General features: G+C 33.6%; 1 protein-coding gene across 8 annotated transcripts in view; it reads right to left on the bottom strand.

Annotated features, from left to right (window-relative positions):
* LOC129234218 (phosphatase and actin regulator 4B-like) overlaps nt 1-24,592 on the bottom strand; it is a 162,390-nt gene that overhangs the window by 21,577 nt on the left and 116,221 nt on the right. For 7 of the 8 annotated variants that reach the window (XM_054868149.1, XM_054868148.1, XM_054868147.1 and 4 more), the window contains 5 exons: nt 14,736-14,909; nt 9,743-9,847; nt 6,451-6,642; nt 2,740-2,934; nt 1,127-1,355 (listed from right to left, as the gene is read on the bottom strand). In XM_054868149.1, the coding sequence (XP_054724124.1) occupies nt 1,127-1,355; nt 2,740-2,934; nt 6,451-6,642; nt 9,743-9,847; nt 14,736-14,909 (895 nt within the window). Of the gene's footprint in view, nt 1-1,126; nt 1,356-2,739; nt 2,935-6,450; nt 6,643-9,742; nt 9,848-14,735; nt 14,910-24,057; nt 24,089-24,592 lie in introns of those variants that run through there. The other variant, XM_054868145.1, reaches the window with a different exon arrangement.

The raw sequence follows: 24,592 nt of genomic DNA, 5'->3' as shown, positions 1-24,592 counted from the left end.
TTGTGTCAAGTGACGTATACTCAAAATCAGGCATAAAAAATAAATAAAAAAAAAATCATGATTTCGCTTCCAAACAATGACGACAGATATTAAAATACTTTGAAGAAATTAAATCCAGAAAGATAGATTTAAAATGCATAACCGTGGAAACACAAAATAAAGTTTAAGGAATTAAAATGCCAAAGAAAATGGTTCACAATTTGAATGGAATCGAGATTTCTTAAAATTGATTTAAAATGGCTTGTAACTTTTTTTCCTTTCGAGATAAAAGCTTATTTTTTTCGACCATAGGTCGAGTTAGATCTGGAGTTAAAAAGGTCGCTTTTTCCCAATGGCGGCAGAAAGAAAGCTGTGGGACAATTCCTTCATTTTTTATTGATTTATTTAATGAAGAAAGTAGTGCCTCAATTTCAGCTAAGCCTAAAAAAGTTCAAGCTAAAAACGCAAATAACTCCCGCCGTAATAAAGTTAGAGCATTGAAACTAATTGCGCAGAACGCGGAAAATTCTACCCTTTCTAACGATATGTAATATTAATATGTGTAAGTAATTTTTCACCCCCCTATTTCAGAATTTAGGTGAAAATTGGACGTAAATTGGAATAAAAAAAGAACTACTCATCGAATTTTATTCGAACTGGTCTGCAAACCTTTTCAGGACTTAAAGGAATAAAATGGGAAAATTTCAACGCAATCGGCCGGGTAGTTCTCGAGTTTTGCAAGTTCAAACACACAGACGCTTTTTGGGGACTTCATTTTATACTATGTAGAGATACACATGCATTTCTTTCTCTCTTATATTCTGCCAACAGGCAGTGGGATACTTCAAATATTTAAGGGGGTGCAGGAGCACTGCAACACTCCCCAGAGTAAGGGTCTCTGAATCTTTTCTTAAGATACAGTGGAAACAGTTTAACACAAAGCTGAAAGAACCGGAAATTTTTTTTTTCATGTTAAACAAACTTTGTGTTAAAAGATTTATATTTAAGTGTGCAGTATACAGTCCGGATCACTGTACCAGTTTGGGGTAAACCGATTTTTAGTGTTAAGCATTTTTGTGTTAAACGTATTTCACTGTACTTAAGTTCCATTCATAACCTTGCGGATAGCCCAAACTGCTGCACTTACCTATGGACAATAGAGAGCCTTTGAAAATCAGCACAAGTAAAAGGACCTTTCTTTTTCAAAGCACTCTTTTTAGGCATTGCATTCATTGGATGAGGTTCTTTGGCAGGGATCTCCTCCACATTAGAAGCAGTGGGAGGATCGTGTTGACCGACATAAACTATACATGGGCTTTGAGAATCGACATCTGAAGAATCCACATCTTCAAGATCACTTTGATCTTCAGATGGATCTGAAATTTAAAAATATACACATGAAAAAGCAGTAAGTTACCGTCCTTAAGCCAGGGCTGAGGTAGAACTTTGTACAATTCACGGAGATCAGTCATGACATCCTGAGATTGCAGTTTCATACTTGGCATGGGTTCATCACTCTAGAATAGTCAATAACAGAGCTGTAGTTATCAGGTATCGCTTGTGAACTCTGTTTTAGCCACCAGTTTGAGAGTAATCTCAACTACAATAAGAGGACATGTGCCTCCAGCTCAGTTATTGACTATTCAAGACTGATGAGTCTGCAGTCTCTGGATGTCATAACCAGGCTGTTAGTACATAGCATACAAATAAGTGTCAAATGTTTTACAATTAAACTGACTTTTGGTTGAGGTAAAATAATAGAGAAATTTCAATGAAAACTTATGCATTTTACTTAAGTTTTATTAAGAAAGATTGAAGAACTCAGAGTGAGAAAGGGCTGTAATAAGCAACATTTCAGGATGAAATGGCCAGTATTTTTCTTTTGGACTGCATCAAAACGAAACGTGTTCCTACACTAACTTTATAATGGTGTTTGATGCCTTATTTACTTTATGAATTGGCGAGAACAAAGAAATAAGGTTGAAGTTCATACCGTAACTGCCTTTTCATCAATTTACTACAGTGAAACTTCTGTTTATTAATCCTCAGTGATAAAAAAAATCACTCTTGGAAAATACAAAAAGATTATGATACTCTCCAGTTACATTTTATAAAGTCATTCATTTTTCTAGGATCATATTTAGACAACCCCTTTCAAAGTGTGAAATTTATATAGCAGTTTAAATACTTGTCTGACACTGTCTAACATAGGACCGAAATGACAAATTTTTAATGTTGGACGTCGGAACCAGGGGTTACCCCCCCCCCCCAAGGGCAAGGGGTTACCCACCGCAATATCTTGGCCACCCCCTCCCCAAAAAAAAGCAAGAGCCACCCCCCCCCAAATGAGAAAAATACCCTTCAAAACACACACACCCCTAAGAATTTCAATCGCGCAGTCTGCACCATGATCCCCTTTAGGTGGGCACCCCAGCTGAAACATTGAATTTATTCAGTGGGTGGGTTATTTAATGGAACTTTTAATGTTGCTTCAATTAGCCGGTGAATTATTTTACTTTTTAAAGGCTGAATTTAATGTCACCTTTTTTATTTATTTATTTATTTTTGAAGGGGATATATTAATACATTACAAGTTTGCTTAATATCAACACAAAAATCTGAACGGAAAATGATCAAAAGATTTTCCTGTTCCCAATTTTAATCTTGCTCAATTTCAATTTACTTGAAAATATGACAACCTATTTTGACAAGAAGTTTGCTATTCCAGAATTTTATTATCACAAAACAACTATGCCTTACCTGACTGAGAATGAAATTTAGAAATGATGGGAGGTGAAGGATTTGAGAACATTGGAGGAGGTGGGATCAGTCCAATGTCGTTTACAGAGATTGGAGGTTCTGGAAGAACTGAAAGTATCGTTTCCCCATCATGCGAAGGCACCTCTTCAACATCTGGAAGGTTCAACAAGGAAACATTATGTATCACAGGCATGGCTGAAAAAGAAAAAAAAAAGTTAACTGCAGAGAAAGGGAAAACTATACAGTAAAATACTAAAACTACGCAGTCGGTTGCATGAATATATCATCAGAAAGATTCTCAATTATAATACTAGCATAACAGAATTCCTCTCAACATATGAATACACTGTAAGTCAAATATTTTACAAGTTTTAGCAATAAACACATAAATGTAACAAGTCTACACTAGGAATACCAATTCTATAATTTTTAATTTTATTTATATTTCTGGGTAACGTGCAGTAAATAGGAGCCAACATATGATAAATTACACATAAAAATTTTAAACAAGTTATATAAGCTATGTTTTTTTTTTTTTTTCTTTTCCTACTCAGGCTCCTTGTTCACTTAAAAGTATTTTACTTTCTAACACTGTCTTTGAAATGTTTCCAAGCATCTAGACCTAGAAAAACACATTTTTTTATTCTATCATTCCTGGAAACTTGCCTAGGTATTTAAAACATTTTTTATCTTTATAAAACTTTGACTAATTGTTTTAAGAAGCTAAACTGGAATTTATGTGGAAACAACAGAACTTGATCGGGATCAACCAAACTTTCCTTCTCTGTATTTTTTTGTTTTCCTATGAGGACACTTTTTTCAATGATTCTTTGTTTTGTGATTGTGCCATTCACACAAGAAACAAGGGTAATTTGTGGATCTTGCTTGTTCACAAAGGACTTGTTCCCAAGCAAGGGAGCAGGGAAAACACTTTCAGATTAGTAGATATTAATGTTCTTAAAATTGCATAATGATGAGAACTAAGGTTTAATTCTCGTAAGATTCTTTCAGATACACAAAATGCAGTAATTGCACTGGAACTAACTTGCTGCCACTATGCAGAAGTACTATTTTGAAACTTTTCTTTCAAAACTCAATGAGGAGCCTCCATTCGTTTAGGTCAATTGAAAATGAAATTCATCAATCCAGGGACATTGCAATATTAAACCAAGCCACTATCTTGAAAAAAGTATGGTAGGATCTCTTTCTCTGGATCATAAGAAAATCTAACAGGTCTTCTTTTAATTTTAAATTAAATCTATGAATATTTTGTACCTGCTGTATAAGTCCAAGAAAAAATTAATTTGTGAAGTATATTGGTCCCATTGTTGAAAACTAAAGTTAATTCAATAAAAAATATAGTCATTTGTTCACCATGGTTCCATTCAGGAGCACCTCCAAGGGGGGGGGGGGGTCACTTTTCACTTCAGGGTCTTCCATACCCACCACTATTTGTAGTATAAACAGTTGAATAGGACCCTGAAGACAGCTCTGATTATTTGATCCAGACCAAGAGCTGAGAATCCCTGGTCCAGAACCCCCAGAGGTGTTTTTTTGGGGAGGGGGGCTCGCTGTGACCTCCCAAGAAATTTCCTTATTCAGCAAATTCAGAGATACAGTCGAACTCACTTATAACGAGCCCTGATTTAACGAGGAAATCAGAATTACTTGGTTAGTACAATGCTAAAGTCTATAGGAGCATAACTCGTTTTTAACGAGTTAACCCCTCTTAAAGCGAACAATAGTTTGCGATTTATAAAATTTCTATTGACTTCCAGTACAGTTAATCCTTTCTTTGAAAAATTCCTTCAACTTTTGAAAGTTAGCGATGAGTCAGAAATATCGAGAACACATGATTACTGCACTTTAATTTATGGAGTAGAAATTCATTTGAAAGATATTTGTTGAGTACTTGCTGCCAACATTATCACTTCCAAGATTTTTCCCCCGAGGTTACTCTTGCTCTAATTCAAACTAAAGCAGATGAAAACAATCATGAAAGCAACAACAATAACGACAAATGTGAAGAATTTTAAGGCAAATCTTGTTTAACACAGTCAATGACTTTTGATATGCAGAAAAGCTGGGGTACAAATGACGATGGTTTTCAAGCTATAAGCATTTTTCCAAAAACAGTAAAACAAGAAAGAGACAGCTAGATCAGTTTAAAGCATATTAACTTCTTTGGAACTGCACATAAATAAAAATCACATAAAGCAAATGTGTTTTGAAATCTTATGATTTTTAAGACAAACCTGTTTTTACGAGCACTCTGTTATAGCAAATTTCACGCTCCCTTTGTGCTTGTTACAAGCGAGTTTAACTGTATACTGCAATGCAGTATACCAACAGTCTGGTTATGCCATACAGAGTCTGCAGTTCCATCCTTATTAGGACTTGTCAGTCTGGAGCAGACAATAACCAAGCTGGAGCCAGATGTCATTTCATTGAAGCTGAGAGTGCCAAGAAACTGGTAGCTGAATTAAATTTAGCACACCAGCAAGGGTCTGCAGCAATGGTACAGTTCCACTCCTCAATTGAGGGTACGGCCTTGGTGTTAACATACCTGCCAACATCTACTGGGGAAAAATCCAGTACGATTCAGACACGCGGCAATATCATATTTTTTGTTATTTTTTACTATCCATTGAAGTAAAATTAAATGCAGGTTCCTTACATTACATACATAATCGAGAGAAATGCTCAAAAAGAAAGAACCTCTAGAGTTGGCAGGTATGTATTAAGCAGAAAGTTACCGCCCTTATGCCAGGGCTAATGCAGAACTAGTTTGTTGGCACTCAGTTTCAATCAGATGACATCTGCCTCCAGCTCTATTATTGTCTATTCCAGACTGAAGAGTTCATAAAATTTACAAAACTGCAGTCTCTGTCTGCATGGCACAACCAGACTGTCAGTATATTGCAAATAGTTCTGCCTTAGTCCAGGTTAATGGCGGTAATTTATTGCTTAATATACAGCAATACTGCAATTTTTAAAAACTTGAATGTTCCTCTTCATTATGTGTACATACAGGGTGTCCTGAAAAAGGCCGACTGTTTCCAAAAATTTACAACAAGGGAATGGTTAATGATAAAAAAATTTTCAGAACATTCATGTGGTGGGCCGTAGGCTTCGTCCCCCAGAGTTCCAAATTTTAGTTCAAAGTTTTTTCCATAGATGGCGCTGCAGATAGTAAGCCTCCAAGTCAAAAAATTATTGGAATTCACCGATTTTTCCTCTGATTGCAACATGTGGTTGCTGCTGGTGGCAGCGGGCATTTTGAAAATGTTATATAATTTTGCTTATTAAAAACATTTTTCGAAAAACTATGATGTAATTGTCTGTATTTCTTTGATATTTGGTCTTACAATCTGCAGCGCCATCTATTGAAAAAATTTTGAACTAAAATTTGGAATATTGGGGGACAAAACTTACGGAACACATGAATTTTCTGCAAAAATTATTTTTTTATCATTAACCATTCTCCTGTTACAAATTTTTGAAAACAGTCAGTCTTTTTCAGGACACACTGTATTTGAAACATGTTACCATATTTAAAAAATAACTATCATAATTAAGCAACAAGCTCTATGCCATTCAGCAGGGACATTAGAAATCAACAAATACGCCATTCCCTCAAAAACATAGATACACAAAATCAATATTCTAACCAATAGCTCCTATTGTTGTACAAAAATAGCTGTTACCAACCATTATTGTGAGATGCTGAAGTGAGGATAGTAGATCCACTAGAGCTAGTAACAACAATGGTGTTATAAGAGTCCAGACATGATGAAGGAGAACAGAACGAATTCTGTACACCACGCTGCTTCTCACTCTCGGAAATACCACTATCAGAAATATATCCGTTGATCTGAGGAATGTGATTCAGATGTGCGGAATCTAAAATTAAAAAAAAAAAAATAGTAAGGATTTTAAACAAAACAGTTTATCTACAGAAAATTAATGTTTTTAGATTATTTGAATCAAATTTATGCCACTTGACAAGATTTTTTCTTCTTTTGAAAAAGGATAATAAAAATTCCACTGAGAAATTTTTTGAACAAACCCGATGCATCAAATGAATAAATAAAAATGTTAATCACATGTAACTAACTAACATTTAGAGCTTTATTAAACTTGTTCTAATAATTTTTATTTTCAGAGCAAGAGTATAGTTTCATTTCTTAATAAATTGAGTGCTCTTTTTTTCTCTCTAACCCTCTGTTTACTGTTTTAAGTAGAGGATATACTTAGTTTTTTTCCGCGGCATGTCAAAATAGATAACCCTATTAGTTGAGCTAATTTGTCTTTTTCTACTTAACAAAACAAAATGTAAAATTAAAACAAATTTAAATTCCTCAAAATGTAAACTTTGTTTAATTAAATGTTAACATACACAGAATTTAAGGTCTCAGGGCAAGAATGTGACAAGCCACACTTCTGAAAAAAATGAGCTTTATGTTCTAAATGCTGCTTTGATAATTGAAACAAACATGACAATGGATAATGTCACTTGGAGAATATCTAGGAACATATCTTGAAACACATCTAGTTTCAGTATTGCAGAATATTATATAGAATGCATAATAACTATAAAAATATTTGTAGAATGTTTCAAAAATTGGCCTATTTGAAAATTCATATCCTGTGGCATATCACATTCTTGCCCCTAGACCTTCAATTATAAAATCAGATAAAGACAAAACTAATTGTGGTTTGATTTTGAATAGTAATATTCAAACCCAATTTCTGTATTTTCCTCTCATTTATGTACTTCCCACATACAGCAGTGATCAAAAGAAAAACTGCATCACATGAAAAAAATTTGCATTTTAAAGACTTTTCTCAGTTAATAAGAGAACAATTGAGGCAATGAGAAGCAAAGGGATGTAAGTGGATATTTTCAAGTTTTGAGTAAAACAGGTTTAAAGATAACATTCTAGGTAGGCTTTCATTAATTTTTTTTTTAAATCTTGCTGTATAGCAGCAACTACCAGGGCTACTAGTACCATCTCTTGCCCCAAGACAGAAGAGAGGTTCACCTACCATGTGTACTGGCTATCTCGAAATTTTTAATTTTGCCACTTACATTCCTTTGCTTCTCACTGTCTCAATTCTCCTATAACTTTTGTCACATTAAAAGGCAAGCTTCAGCTGACATGTTTCAATAAAATTAAATCATCTACATAATTAGGGGACCTATACATATTGATGAAACCAAAAACCTTTTGAGCATCCTTCACCATAAATAGCGGGGCATAAGGCTGCAAATTTCAGCAATTAGTATACTTTTTATGATCAACAATTTTATACATTTTAGTTAAGTTTTAACTCAAATTCAGGACAATATGAGAATTTCTTTCAAAAATATCAATTTTATTTGCATGTTTTTGGCTTATAACTGGCAGTTTTTTATCCTGGGGTATCAAACTTTCAGAAAATTTGTCAGAATATAGGAGAACCAATGCACTAAAATCTGAAATAAAAGTTTTGGAAGTTTGATGAAATAAGAACAAAAAGTAACTAATTTCTCACTGAGCATGTTGGAAAGATAGCAATTTATAACCTTCAAAATTTCTTGAGCAATAGGTTTAGCAACTTATTAAAAAAAAATCTAGTCGAATATAATAAAAACTTAAGACATTGGCAACCAAATGAAGTCTAATTCATAAATTTGTAACACTTGCATGCACTCAGTGTGATTCGTGATAAAAATAGGTTATTGTGAACAATCTCTTATAATTCATCGCCTACCTGAGAACTAATGAAATTCGGCTCATTAGGTCACAGATATCTTAGTTTTTATTATATTCAACAGCAATTGTTTTTATGAGTTGCCAAATCTATTGCTCAAGAAATTTTGAAAGTTATGAACTGCTATCTGTAGAGTATTCTTTCATGTTAAAAAATAAAATATATATTTAATTACCTATTAAAATTAATATAAAATTAGATTAAGTATTTCTTAAATTAATTTCAGTATCTTAACTGTAGCTGTAGCCAACATGTGATTGGTCAACAGCCAAAAGCTAATTTAAATATCAATGGGTCAATCAGGTGTTGGCACACATGTAACTAAACATGTAACTGCATCTCCAACTGTTGCTTTTCAGCAACATGTTTTGATTTTCACCATGTATTCAGTTGCCTTTTATCTTGCAAGAAGCAAGTGGTGTTCATGTTAAATAAAAGATTTTTATAGAAAGGTTTATACTCTGATTTGAAACAGATAAATAACTTTTAATTATATAACACTATCTTTCACGTATGCAGTGAGAAATTAATTGCTTTAAATAATCATTTCATCAATTTTTCAAAATTTTTATTTTAAATTTCAGTATAATGATTCTCTTGGTTGCTGTTAAGTTTTCTAAAAGTTTGGTACGCCGGGACGGAAAAATTTGCATGTAATAAGTCAAAAACATGGAGACCAAAATTGATATTTTTGAAAGAAATGCTTATACTATCTTCGTGAATGTACGTGACACTTCCACGAAAATGTCTAAAATTATATTACATAGTAAGTAAACTAATTCCTGAAATATACAGCTTATACCCAACTAGTTACAATGAAGGATTATCAAAAAATGCTTTTTGTTTCATCAGTCTGTTGCTAGTCCTCTAAATGCATGAGTGATTTAATTTTTATTGAAACATGTAAGCTAGAGCATAGGTTTTGTGATAAAAATTACAAAACTTATAGAACAATTGTTCTCTTTTTCTCTAGAAATTCTTTAAAATGTGAATATTTTCTTGCCTGTCACTGTGTGTATTTTTCAAGCTTTGAAAATAAAAGAAATTTCTAATTTTGAAATATATGACAGTAGTTAAACAAGCTATCAGCCGGTCTAAACATACAGAATTATTTTTAAATAAACATTTAGGTTGTCTCAAAAATGTATTTAAAAAGGCGCAAAATTTTACATCAGCACAAATTAAAATGAAGTTGAAAAACACAAAAGTTTCTAAGTATCTCTCATATGAGCAAAATGTCAATTACCATTCAGTTTGCCATCTTGATCTTTATCAGAACCATCTGGCAAAAGAACGCCCTTTTTAATAAGCTCATCTTTGGTAGAACGCATTGATATTTTTCTTTCAAGAGCTGCAACCAAAGAGCAAGATTAGTAAAAATAAACAAAACAATAAACCTTTTATAAAATATTTTAATTTACCAGTAAACTATAAATGCTTAGTACATATATATTAAGGCACTTAATTTTAAAATCATGCATAAAGAAAAAAAAAACAGCTCCAGTAGATATAATATTTAGGGTAAATCTGAGCCATGCTTTGTACTTTGCACCACTTCAAATTTTTCAGAAAACTTGGCTTTGAAAAAAAAAAACAAGAAGGCCCAGCGTTGCACTCAGCTAGCAAGGTTTTGAAAAAAGTTTTCAACTCTAATTTAGAATTAAAAAAAGAAAAAAGAAAAAATTGCAATATTGTATAGACAGCTCATTGCATCTTCCAAAAACTCTAAAATTAATGTCAATTTACATTTTTGTAGTTGTTGAAATTGCCCTTCCTTTTATTAGATGCAATATTATAATAAATAATAGAAATCTTGTGATGTTGCAAAATATGAAAGAGTTTTTAAAAAATTAAGAAATTTCTCTCTGCTTTAAAGTTACACTACTTTCATTAAAATAATTTATTTTACATCCCAATTCTAACATGGGTTAAAGTTAAAAAATTTATTTAAAAGTTAGCTTTGGGAATTCCTACGATTTCGGGGCTTGGGGCAAATTCCCACATTGCCCACATGATAGCACAGTCCTAGATAGGGTCCCTTGACCCTATGTTATTTACGTTATTGCTCAATGTATTAATTGCCAATAATCATTAAAAATTTGATTCCCCACTAACTAGTTCCTTTTTCTTGACTGAAAGTTATAGGGTACAGCGGGTACGGCCTTGGATATAGACAGGAAACTCTCTGTAGCTCCATCAATCAAACTGAAAATAGCTCCATACCACCAGATTAAATATCAATTAAGCGTATTATAATAAATATCAGTAAAGTTTATTTGAGCTTTTTATTTATTTTTATTTTCTTATTTTTTTGGGGGGGGGGGGGAGAGATTCTTTAGAGCAGGGTCCTTGCTGGCACGGGGCCCCAATTGGGCCTCACTCTAATTGGCTTAACCCCGGCTCTGACTACAAAAAGCTTTTAATCTATTTTTTAAAAACTAATGCAATAAATATATTAAATTGAGTAGGGCAGTTAAAAATAAAGAAATTGTGGTTCAAAATTAAACTGAAGGTCTGACACAGGATTTAAGCTGCGTTCAAAAGTTTTTTAGCATAAAATTTAAAACTGAGGAAAAAGTTTTAGCAAAATGCCGAAATGTTACACGTTTTCATATCTTTCTTAAGGCCTAAGTGTGCTTCATCTCCAGGTGAAAATTAAATTCAAATTTCCTTTATTTAGACACACGGCAGTGTGTCAGCCAAGTTCGGAAATCAGGCAACACATCTGCCAGTGTATAGCTTACACGAACAATTTCAAGCTGCTTTCGACTCCCTCATTTCTCAAAAACTATTAAATCTACGTGCTTGAAATTTTGTGTGTCTAATAGAGCTGCCTAGCAGACCTATAATCCTAAATTTCATGAATGAACCTCTTATAGTTATGGAATTATTAAAATCTGAAAAGTGTCATCTTTTACACTGATGGACTCATCAAAATGTTTACGAACTTCCAAGAGTCTCACATACTAGATTTTCATGCATATGTAAAGGGAAAAATCTAAAAAGTCAAAAAACTACATTAAAATGGCAAAAAACTATGCTCATATAATCACTTCACCGTGCTGTGAGGCGATTGCAATATATTTCGCCAAATAAATCAAAACAAATTGGCTTGTCAAACGTTGCCAAAACAAGGTTGTTGAAGTTTTAAATTAACAATTTAATTTCTAAAGAAATGGGGCTTGAAACAATACTTTAAGTTCCACTAAAATGAAAAATGATCCATCAAATAATACAAATTTCAAATCTAGAGCTAAGCCTTTAAAATCAAAAAATACCCGGCTTTAAAATTTTATAAAAACTTTAGATCTTAATCAAATGCAAAATTTTACAGGAGGAGCAAAATCGGCAGCAATAATTTAAACAATTGAGAAATATTTTCGCAAATTCTGCATATTTGAAAATCTACATTATGATAATACCCCCAAACAATAAAGAAACTCCAGACAGATTTTGAGAAGAGTCTTAGCAATTTTCCTAATTGTCGACAAATTTGAGGCAGCCAAAGACCAAGAGATAATGTATGTTGGCCTTGCTGATAAATGGGAAAACAGATGATTATTGCCCACAATTGGCGATCGCACCAAGTCCCCAGTTATCAAAATATCTTCATAACTTCTAGTAAAAAGAAACCGCAAACCAGTGCACCATAACAGCAGGGGGGAAAAAAAGGGAAATCACATATTTGTAATATACGCTTTTGCACTTATAACTGCCTAAATTAGAACATAACCTTTGATTTAGCTTTTCAAAAAGTAATGATATCCCAACAAAACATAAATGTGAAAAAGAAGCCAAGTTTGGTTGAAATGAGATGCGGGAAAGACGAGATGCGGGAAAGACGGTCACTGACAAAAAAAGTTCAGATCTAAACAGTTACCAGGTTCCATAGCAGTTCCTCATAGAAGTTGGATTTCCCCATGTTCTTCAATTCATTTAGAAAACATTTTTTTACTTTCTTTGATATTGGATTTAAAACTTGGCAAGTTTGAAAAAAAAATTTAAGAAAAATAGTGATGACTAAAACTTGCCGCAAGTTTAAACCTCCTCTTATTTCCCCATAGACTCAATGTTAAAGATCCTAGCTTAATCGAATAATTTCCCCGGATAATCGAATAATAGTGATCATATTTCGCAAATATATTTGCAGAGAAAAATTTTGAACAAATTAAAAATAAATTAAAGTAAGAACTATTATTGATGTAAAAATATAAGGTAATATATTTCGCCGACAATGGGGGGGGGGGGGACAACATTCATATTCCTTCAAAACATTTCCATTATCATATCAAATCGTTTCTGTCTTTGCCATTGCATCAAAAAAAAAAATACATAGCACGGTCGATAATTAAATTAAATAGCACAAAGAAAGATACATTTTATACCAAACCATAATAAATTTATAAATATTAAATGTAAAACACAGTAGATGAGGAGGAAAAAAAGGGAGTCAGAAAAGTGTTCCTAAAAGGCTACAAGCAAGCAATCCACTGTTATGGAATTTTTCAAAAAATAATGTTCTGAAAAAAGTGGCCAAAACAAAGATTTCATGACTCAAGCCGGAAATTACTTTATAATTTTTAGAGACGTACCGAGTACTCGGTAACTATTCGGTACTCGGCCTACTCGGCCAATTTGCCGAGTACTCGGTACTCGGCCAAATTCTGATCAGATACTCGGCCAATACCGAGTAGTTGCAAAAAATTGAATATTGTCCGAGACAGATACTAAAATTTATAAAAAAAAAAAGCAAGCATTATATTCTGCAATCATTTACAATTAAAATTTATAAGTCGAATTTAAATTTTGAGAATAATGAAGTTTGTAACACTTCAATGGAATAAATCTTTATTTTAATGTCCCTAAAGTAAATAAAACTTATTTATTAAAAATTATGCAAAAAAGGTAAGTATAGAAAATATGGAATTTTTATATTAAAAATGGATTTTTGCTACAAACAAAAATTAGTTATAAAAAATATAAAAATACCTTTGCTTAAAAAATAAAAGGAAATAAAACAACGTTAAAAGCACAGTGCAGGAACACTTGGCATTACAAGGAATTCCTTTTTCAATGCACAAAATGGGAGCTCGTGGATTTAAAGGCATCCGACAAAAGTCAGATTTTTTTGTCGAATTTTACATTCTTTAGCTCACATGTTATAGTACACTAAAAAAGATGTTCCTTGTAACGGGAAGGGGGAGGGGGCAGAAACACGTGTCTGCAGTGTTCCTGCATATTTGTTTTATCTGCTTTTAAAAATTATTTATGTTTGGCGAACTAGAACTATAATTGATTGGTATACAGTGAAACCCCTCCTAACGGACACCTCTCTTATGCAGACAATTTTTAATTCCCCAGTTCCAATGCAAATAACATTATTAAATCCCTGTCCTGCGGACACCTCTCTATTGCGGACAAAAAAAATTGTCCTGTCAGTGTCCGAATTAGAGGGATTTTACTGTAATTTGTTTTAATTTCAACTGGATTAATCATACCTTTTATTTATTTTTAATTTTAAAAATAATTTTTTTGTAAAATTTTTGACACAAACAAAATTGTTCATGTAATGCATAATTAAATTTCAGCAGGAATTTAGTTTTAAAAACTATTATATGGACAAGGAGGTCTATACTACTATTCCCAATAAGTTCAAAATTCATCACATGTGTGTCGGTGGTTCTTCTTAAAACGTAATTGGTACTTGGTAACTCGGCAGAGTAGTGAAAGGCCGAGTACTCGGTAACTCGGTACTCGGCCGAGTAGTGAAAGGCCGAGTACTCGGTACTCGGCCAAAGTGCTACTCGGTACGTCTCTAATAATTTTCATACATACTTGTAATATCCTACACACACATTATATATATAATCATTTTGTTGTTTATTTAGTTTATTTTAAAAACTTTTTACCAATTACATTAATTATTTTTTTATATAGCTATTGATTTACACATATTATGTTATAAGACAAATGTTGTCAATTTAGATAGCTAAAAAAACTTCCCGCCTAATCAAATACCCTGCTTAATCGAATATTTCTTGGAACCGACGATATTCGATTAAGCGGAGCCAACAGCTTTAAAATCGAAAATAGTTTTAAAATGCTCTTCCTTCTTCATATGTTTATGGTCCGAAAATAGTTGTCTTTTCAAAATATTTGTGTCAATAGATTTCTGTCAAAGTCATTTTCAGTTAACCAACCATGTTTATTTTGAGGAAACAGTACCAGTCTCTACTTACTTCTGGACGTCTGTTCAAATTTGTCGCTCTTTTTCTTCCGCTTCCATTTCCAGGGCTTGAAGAGTCTGCCGAGCATGGCAAACCGACTGTGTTTGCCCTCCATGGGGGAAGGGGTGGGCGACCTGGAGTTTGAACCCACAGGGCCGGTTTTCATGACCCCATTTGCTTTCTTACCTGCAAGAAACAAATTTATTTTTTTAATTTTGTGAATTTTCATATCAAGAACACTACATACTTAATAAAATTATATACGCAACACGAAAAATAGCATTTGGAAAAGCTGATTCATTTGTTTACTCTGAAGAAAAAAAGGTCCTGATCACAAAAAAAAAAAAAAAAAAAAAACTGTAAAAAATAGTGACTGAACCATTCTTTATTAATGTATGTAGGAAAAAATCTGGTTTCAGTATTGTGGTACATATGTATAAAAAAAAAGTAAGTGAGAAGGAAATTGCAAGCCATTAGAAGAAATAAAATTTAACAGTGAAGCAAGTCATTTCCAATTTTTCCAGGGAGGGGGGGCAAAAAGTGTGTACTCAATGCAAATTTTATCAGAAAACAGAAAAAAACACATCCACTGAAATATAAAAACATTTAATACCTCAAAACCGGAATAGGGAGTGGGGGGGGGATTGCCCCATTCAAATGACCGGTCTCACAAAAGTGTTAGCTCCAATAATACTAACGAAGAGAAATGAACAAATTTGAAGAAAAAATTACAAACATATTTCATTATGACAGCTCTTATAACTACTATAAAAATAACAGGAAATATCAAATTAAACAATTTAATTTAATAGGGCATGCATCCTTCAAAATGCAAAAGGATTCCCACAAATGAAGTTTAAAGGTGATTTCACCACAATTTTTGGTTCCACTCAAAATCTGCCATAATTACTACTGAATTACTGACGGCAATAAAGTCAGTGAGAGCAGTGGTGGATTTAGGTGATAGCTTCTGGAAGGGCCATCTGAGATTTTTGAACAAACTTCTCATGTGTATATACGGCTATTTGTCATGTGTATATACGGCTAGAAAGGAAAAAAGGTTCAGTAAGGTATAATTTAACAAACAGAAGTTTAAGAGACGGAGCGTCAGAACTACTATTTTAAAAGAAATTTAGTTGGGGCAAAGTAATTACAGTTGCACTACTACTGCAATTAAGAATTTAAAGCTTCAAGTCTGCTTAACATGCTATAGTTCAATGCCAGTTTAGTATTTAGTAAATTGACCTAGGTTTGTAGCTTTCAGTCTATGATTCTAACGGATTTTGAGTGATCCAGTAACAGGGGCGCCCACACCTCTAAGAGAAAAGGCGCAGCCCCCCTCCCCCGACCATCGCGAACCCCCCCCCCCCCCCTCCCAAAAAAAAGAGCCCTTCCAAAAAAAAAGTGAAAGATACCCTAAAAACTTCAATGGCGCAATCTGTGCATGACCCCCTCCCCCCAGGACGGCACTCCTGCCAGTAAGGATTTTGAATGTTCCAGTAACGTCAGATTTAAGGGGTTGTCTACAAATGATGTCACGCTTTGAGGGAGTGGAAGGATTCTTGAAAATGTGTCTTTGAGGCAAAGGGAAGGGTTGCTAAGAACTGTGACATTACACATTTCAATTGACAAAAAAACGTTTTTGCGATATTGTGTGACAAGGGAAGGTGCTAAGGTTAAGTGAATTCTTGTGACAGACGGGAAGGCGGTCGAAAAAGTGGGAAAAAAAAGTGACATCATTTGCAGACAGCTAACCACAACATTAATCACCTCAAAGAAAATTTACAACACACGTCCCACGCATTTACACTGGCTGTGCAGATTATTCTTCTGCTTACTAACGTAATTTGAAAGATTCAATTCAATGACGGGAAAATAACGCCAGTTCAACCACATTCTTTAAATTTCATTTAGCCTTTCCTATTCTAGCGGAGGCTTTAAGAGTCGCCGGAAAAAACGGTGCAAGTTCGTGATGTTTCCCAATATTCATGACTGAAGACGACCACGTGACCTAGTTCCATTCTTCTTCTACGGTTTTCGAAGATAGTAATTATAGAAAGGCGTAAAAATTGAGCGGAACGCGTGCAGATCTCGCTATTTTAAATGATACCTAGAGACTGTAATTGCGGACACATTTCTAAGAAGTTTTACAATTCGAATGAATGAAAAAAAGAATGAGTACAGAACAGAGTATATTATCGGTTTTACCATCTTTATTTCAGAACACTGGAAGCTATGTTGTAAAAAAAAGGTGTATGGCAATAACTTAAAAAGTAGTTTTGGTTTTTAAGTCATAAGATTCCCAGAATGATTTTAGAAAACTGCTTTAATGGGGAAATAACGTGTCTAAATCAGCGTAGTAACATTTGAAAATTAATAAGCTTCAGTACATTCTTTTCATTGCTTCTAAACAAGAAAATAAACATGCTTTTATCAGAGCAGGAAATCTTTGAGGAGATTTAATTCATTTCCAGATACGCAAGTTTACCTACAAAAAAAATAATAATAATAATAATAATAAAAGTCCCCTCTTCTCCACTCGTCTTAATTTTAAAGCACGAACTGCAATAAATAAATAAAAATAAATAAAATCATTTCATTGCTAATTTTCCTTCCTCTCTTGTTTTTCTGAGTTGGAATTTGATTTTTTTTTCCCCCCAAATGAAAGAGTTACAGTTGAACCTCAATATAAGGTTGCTACTCGGTACTTCGCGAAACTGATCTAAAAGCCGGGGCGACCTTATAAACAATTCATGTTCATTAATCAATGAATAAACAACTGCATAAATCAAGGGTTTCCAAGGGGGTGGGTACCGCAAAGAGAGGCAAGGGGGCCACGAAGCGTCCATGGCATCCATTATTAAATATGTAGTAGCGATAGACTAGGGGGCGTGAGAAAGTTCTAATTCTTCAATGGGTGCCGCAAATCGGGAAAAGTTCGAAAATCCCCGACGTAAATTACACAATTCTTTTGAAGTTCCTAACTACGCTGTTAGTAATTTAGGAATTCCACTAAAAACACTTATGTATTTAATACATAGAAAACAAAAGCATGCATCGTTGGTAAAATGGAGATAATTATGATTAAAGTATTACAACAAAGCGCGAAACATTTCCGATAATTTTAGAACAAGCACCGAGTATAACAACATAACCATAGCAACTGAAGAAAAATATTCGCCAACACGCACAGGAATACAAGTCAACATAAAAAAAAAAGTCCCTATGGTAGACAGGGGAATGAAGTATACAATCGATCCACGTGATAATAATGATTCAGCAGAACAAAAGCCACGTGCTTTTAATTCTTAAACAGCATGTGATGAAAGCTTAATCATTCTAACGTAACTTCGAGTCATGGAATGCAATTAATGTCAATGAACTCGAAGACGCCTTGAGATTACAGGTTTAGCCCCCAAACAGTGAAGAGGTGAGCGCGGTTCTGAGCATAACAAAGCATTTTTATTATTATTTATTTGCATTTTTGGAGGAATAACATTTAAATCTCTCGTAGCGAAAGGTTGATGTCGGGATTCGTTCGAATTACTGAAATCAAGAGTTTTCCATTACATAAAACATATAAAAGCACAATCAATCTGCACATATTTTGTGTTCAAACTTACTTATTTGCACATTTTGTTCACAATTAAGTTACGGTAACACCCAGGGAAGTGCACAGGGAGGGGGAGCTGTTGGCCGAGCCCAAGCCTGAAGGGGGGCCCCGAGATTTTTAAAATGAGGGTGAAATGTGTAAGGATGTTGGGGTAAACAATATGGAGGGGAGCCTGTAAAAGCCATTTGTGACGGGTCCCAAAATTTCTGTGCACGCCCCTGGTAACTCCACACCAGAAGCAGTCTTAGTGTCCTTGGTGTGGTGTTGGTTATGGCCAATTGTTTTCCCTCATAAAATACCACTTTTTGCTTCATTTATGCACTAGTTCCAAGTAGTGAAACAACAGGAAGTAAAAAAACTACAAATAGAAATTTTATCAGCTGTTGGCAATGAGTCAAAAACAACCCAAGCTATTGCCAGAGAAAAAATAACGCCACTTAAGAAACTGGAATCGAAACTCAAGCGAAGTTGCTAATCGCATTTTGACAGTCGGAAGAAATATTCCATCTTCTAATTCTCTTATCCTTGACCTCTTCCTCCAAGGAACAAAACTCCTCCCCACACATCACACGCCCTTCATTCTGCAGACGATCAGGTTAATAGAGCGGCAAAAGGCTTTTGACTAGAGTAAGACGAAAACGATTAGGATATTTCCGAAATTAATTGCCAACAGAAACACAATGGAGTAAAGCCTCCCTGAAACCAAGCAAGTTTGCTTTCAATATCGTGTATTTCAATCGTACATGAAAAAAATCACAATATAGTTTGAATTAAATTTTGAATCAGCGACAATAGTGGCATGCCTCCCCCCAAAACAGTATCAATGTTTTACACGTTTGTTTTCGAGCAGTGCATTAAAATACGAGTAAACTATTTTCATGTCATTTTTACTGGCGGGGTTTTTTTTTTTAGTTTAAATTAATCATGCACAACAATTCGAAAATTTTCTTCTAAATTATGAAATTTTAATGATATGTCCTTACTAATTATATCCACCACGCACTAGTTATGTTAACTACCTTGCGAGTTTTGTGCCAAGAAAAGTAATTAAATTTGGATTTCAAATGAAATATTGCAACGTTTTACACTTTTGAAATATGTCACTGTTGTCGCCATTGAGCGATTTGTTACAAATTTCGAATCGAGTACTTGACGTGTAAAACAAGTTGTTGATGCATTCAATTACAAAACTTTCTTGAAGTAAACGAGGAAGCATACTATTGTGAAAATAACAGCGCTTGTGGACTCATTTCACTAGACTCACTTTCACCATTTCCGGGTGCAAATCTTAATTTTCTTTATCTCTTAAAAAAGAAGAAAGTCTATTTTAATAGCATTAATCTAAAGAATTATGAGTCATTTTTTAAAACTCAGTTCAAAATAATAAGATGCAGTCAACAGTGATTCATGAAGTCGTAGCATGTTTCCGTGTAAGCCATCCTCATTGTAATTTTGCCAAACAAAACCCCCGCCCCCAAACTACACTAGTAAGGACAAACGGTCATTCTAGCAAAGATTCCATCAAGATTCAAACAAGGAATCTCAAAATAACGCAGAATTATACCCTCAACTGAAAATAAAATCTGAACTTACGATTAAAAAAAAAGGCAAAAGAAATTTAATTATTCCATCACATTCGTTTATCCGTGATTTTCAGCAGGGTTTGATTTAAATCAGCTTGATTTAAATCGTGATTAAAATCATGATTTAAAATCAAGTTATTTTTAAAAAAAAAATCATCGATTTAAATCAATTGATTTGAATTAAGTGATTTTTTTTAACAAAGTCATTAATTAAAATCAGTTGATTTTACTTTTATAAATTAATTCTGCATTTTTAGGATGTATTGCTCTAAATTTAACTACACTGCATTATACTATCTTAACTTCCACAGAAAACTACATAGATCCCTCATTCTGTGTGTGTTACAGATTTTCACTCTATTGCTTTTAGGAATTAATTCTTATTGCTCCAAAATTAGTTTAGAACAAAATAAAAATTTTGAGTTTTTCTTACACACCATGACTAATATAGTTCAGAAAAGTAATTGTTCAACATATTATTTTACACTAAAAACGTACATGATAATGGAAACCTTATCTTTAAGCAAAGCATAAAACAAAATCAAATCTAAGCATTATAACGTATTTATAAATCTTAAAATATTATTGAATAGTTAGAGAACTTATCTTAATTTTAAAAGTAAGTTGAATGGATTCATCTATTGTAAGAAATATATTATGTTTATAAATGCAAAGTAATTAATATCTACAAATCTTTGAACATTTTAAAAAAATCAAAGAAATCCGATTTAAAGCAAAAAAATCCGACGTTTGATTTTTTTTTTTTTTAAATAAAAAAATTCACGAACCCTGAATTTTAGTAATATGCATCATGAAACTTTTTCAATTCTGGAATTTGCCGTTATTATTAATGATAGTCCATGAGTAAATTCTTTAATGCTTACAATGCAAAAAACATGATATTTAAGAATACTCGTAAATAAATGGTCAGGAAGCGATCCGAAACCATTCAAGTTAAAATTCAACACTTTAAACAAAATTGAAGTTTTGAAATGTAGTTCGGAATCAACTACTTGAGCCGATTCCGAGGATGTTCTTGGAATGTTGCAGTAGGCTGAGGAAGCGCATGTACCTTTACGAGGTATCATTCAATGAGGAATTAGTTTTAATAATTGAATCATAAACAAGATGTAGCCCTAGAATTAAACGTATTCAAGCACTTACTAAGCAAGTAAATTTTAACAAAAAAGATCAAATAAAAGCGAACAATCAGGTGAACAAGCGTGTGCTGAAATCGTTGCATAAGCTAAAACTGGCGAAATGATTATGATGAGGAAGAACAGGGTGGCGACGGGAATTGTGAAAAAAAGTTCCCAGATTTTTCCCCGATTTCCCTGATTAAGTTTACCAAATTTCCCTGATTTACGTTACCAATGATAATGGTTTTCTTTCTTTGCTCTACTTGAAATCCATTTTATGTTTGAATAAAATGCAGTATTTTATTCAAACAACTAGACTCCACTTGGAGTCTATGTGAAAATTTTCAACTTTCTAGGACATACCGTTCTTGAGTTATGCGAGATACATACGCACATAGTACGTACATACGGACGTCACGAGAAAACTCGTTGTAATTAACTCGGGGATCGTCGAAATGGATTCTTCAGGTGTCTATACCTTCTTAGGCACGTATCCACGTGTGGTCGGGTTGAAAAAAAAAATCAATATTCATTCCGGGGGCGCGCAAAATGTTACAAACCATGTTTGTAAAAGGAAGTAAAAATCAGTTCTTTTTTCTCATACAACGTGCACTCGCCACACTTTACACAGATCAAGATTTTAAATGCCAGATACATGGGCAAAAAAAAAAAAAAAAAAAAATCACACCAAGTTTAGTGGCAAAGTGCCCCTTTTCCATCGTTTTCCGGTATGAATGAATCACATATACCTCGCGGGGCTGGTCGCGAGCCAGAAATGCTCAGTTTAATCAGCAAGAACAATAACCCTGGGATTCCACAAGATGATTACCAAAGCATGACATGTGCAAGCTTTGGGATTAGGCCAGATCGGAAAATGCGTTTAGAGCAAATAAAACCGATTCATCTGACGTGATAAGAAACACCCGATTATGAGAGGTGAATTGCTTTTAAATCATGTTAAACGCTTTAGCGACGAAAAGAGTACGGCAATGGACAATAAAAGAAGTTTTGCGGCAGTAGTGGCCGATCTCAAAAGAAGAAAAATAAAAAGTAATTTTTTTCCTTAATGGGGCTCATGGAAATGTGTATTTAATAGCATCTCAAAGGGGTGGGGGTGGGGGAAACAAATTACCAGTAATTTTCAAAAGAAACCAATTTAATGTAATTTTCTCATTATTGGCAGTTTTAATGAGATGAAATAGTTTACTCTCTAAATATCACCAACAGTGGCCAAATTGAAACCAAATTTTTTAAAAAAAAATCGCAAAACTTGGCGACCAAAAGACTGGCGACATATCGCCAAGTGTCCACCAAATTATAACACCACTTGAGTTTACATCGAAATTAACAATGATTCCTCCCCCCCCAAAAAAAAGGGGCAAAAGACCCCTTTAGAAACACCCGAATGCAATCAAAAGAGGAGGTGCACAACTAGACCCCACTAGGAGTCTACGTACCAAATTTCCACTTTCTAGGACATTCCGTTCTTGAGTTATTCGACATACATAGGCGTGGTACGCACATACAGACGCCACGAGAAAACTCGTTGTAATTAACTCGGGAATCGTCAAAATGGTTATTTCGCGTGTTTATACGTTCTTTGGCACTTATCCACGTGTGGTCGAGTCGAAAAAAAAAAAACTCAACATTCAATCGGGGGTAAGAAAAATAGAAATTAAGGTCGATATTTTAATTAAAAAATTTTCGCGAATACAGTGTACTTCCTTTTTTGTAAAAGTAAGTAAAAAGAGAATCAAGCCTTTACGATTTTTAAGACACATTAATTTTAATTGATTAAAACACTATAATGAGAAGTTTTCGTTGCGATTACTGGATGATTTTTGCACATAAAATAGCAGAATAGTAAAAAAGTAAGTAATTTTTTCTTTAAAATTCGGAAATTTTGAACACTTGCCACTAAAGTTACACAGTTTATACACCAGTTTCTTAACTTTATGGAGTAATTGTGGCACGAAATAGCATTAAATTCAATTTTTTAATCAAATATTAGGTTATGTGTCCACCCAAATAAACCCAGGTGGTTTTTTTCGGGCTGGGCCCGGTTCGGCAAACCCTGTTATAGAGAAGCAATTATACAGAGCATTTATTTCTTGTAAAACTGCTTCTGCACACAGAATCGATTTTTTAGTAGGAAAACGTTTCTACAGTTTTGCCGAAATGACCACATTTTTCAAAAATCTGTTTTTCAAGACATTTCTTGTCGCGAATAGAAACGTTAGAAACCATAACTAACCAAAAATCAAAATTTTAAATTTGTTGTAAAAATAACCCTTCGTCTTCGAAATTACATTTAAAATACACTTTTTAGCAAAACAAGTAAATGATAAATTAAAAAACCCACAAAATAAATATGAAGAGTCAAGCATAGCTGCTAACATGCCAGCTTAAAAAATCTTACAATGTGCGAGGTGGTTATAGTTCTACCCTATTTTGACCATCATAAAGCAAAGTATTAAAATTTAAAGTATAATAATATTTTCAAATCCTTACTTTTACTTGATCTGTACTTTTATAAGGAAAAAAAAAAATTTAAACATAAGTAAATAAATAAAATGTTATTTCTTTGAACTTAAACTTTGAAAAGTTGCTGACTTCAAAACTTTCAAAATTATCTATCAAAAACTTGTTCAAAAGAATAGTTTTTCTGCTCTCAAAAGTACTGGAAGTAAAAGAAAACTTCGACCGTTCGCAATTTATCGTAAAATTAAAACCAAAAACCATACAAATCTGCCATAAGACCGTACAATCGTACAAAACTTCCGAAAATCTTACAACGTACTACGGCTAAATCGTACAAGTTGGCAGCTTTGAAATAAACTCAAAATTTTTCCACCAAAGCTTATCAAATGATGAAAAAAAATTAAGGTTGTCCTGTTGTGTTGTTACACAGAAAGACAATACACTACATTGTTACACAGAACATGAGACAAATTGATATTGCACTCGAGGTGAAAACAGAAAAATAACACTTAACTTACCTCTGAAAATCGACATTAAGTTTATGAAACAAATAAAAGACATGTTTTTGAGGTTTTTAAGGACGATCTGAGCAAAACAATTTTGTGTAGTAACCCGTACAGTTTTTCTCTAGAATGGTTCTGTCGTTAAATGAGAGCGTTCCAACATAAGAGTAGAAAAACCCAGCCATGAGTCATCAATCGATAAAGAGCAATAGACTAACCAGAAGCGAAATTTTGCTCTACTAATAAAAATACTCCTCCCTCTGTCCCAAATTAGTCGCTTCATCTGAGTACATTTGTACTAAATAATCTGATTATTTTATATTATTTATAAGTGTAGCAATTTCAGGGTGCTATGCTATCAATCACAACACAGTACCATCAGCGCTTAACGGAAAAAAATATTTGCCCTATTAAAGGTACCTTTTAATAGGGAAAATGTCATAGTTGACTAATTTTTGTTTGGCAAAAAAAAAAAGGTCAATTTCGATTACAGTTAACCTTCCTTAATCTGGACCAGATTAAACTGGACTTCGCATAATCCGGCAAGTCA

This window comes from Uloborus diversus, chromosome 1 (assembly GCF_026930045.1).
Source record: "Uloborus diversus isolate 005 chromosome 1, Udiv.v.3.1, whole genome shotgun sequence".
Classification (NCBI taxonomy): Eukaryota; Metazoa; Arthropoda; class Arachnida; order Araneae; family Uloboridae; genus Uloborus; species Uloborus diversus.
The sequence above is the reverse complement of the archived record's forward strand: the minus strand, read 5'-3'. Positions and strand labels throughout refer to the sequence as shown.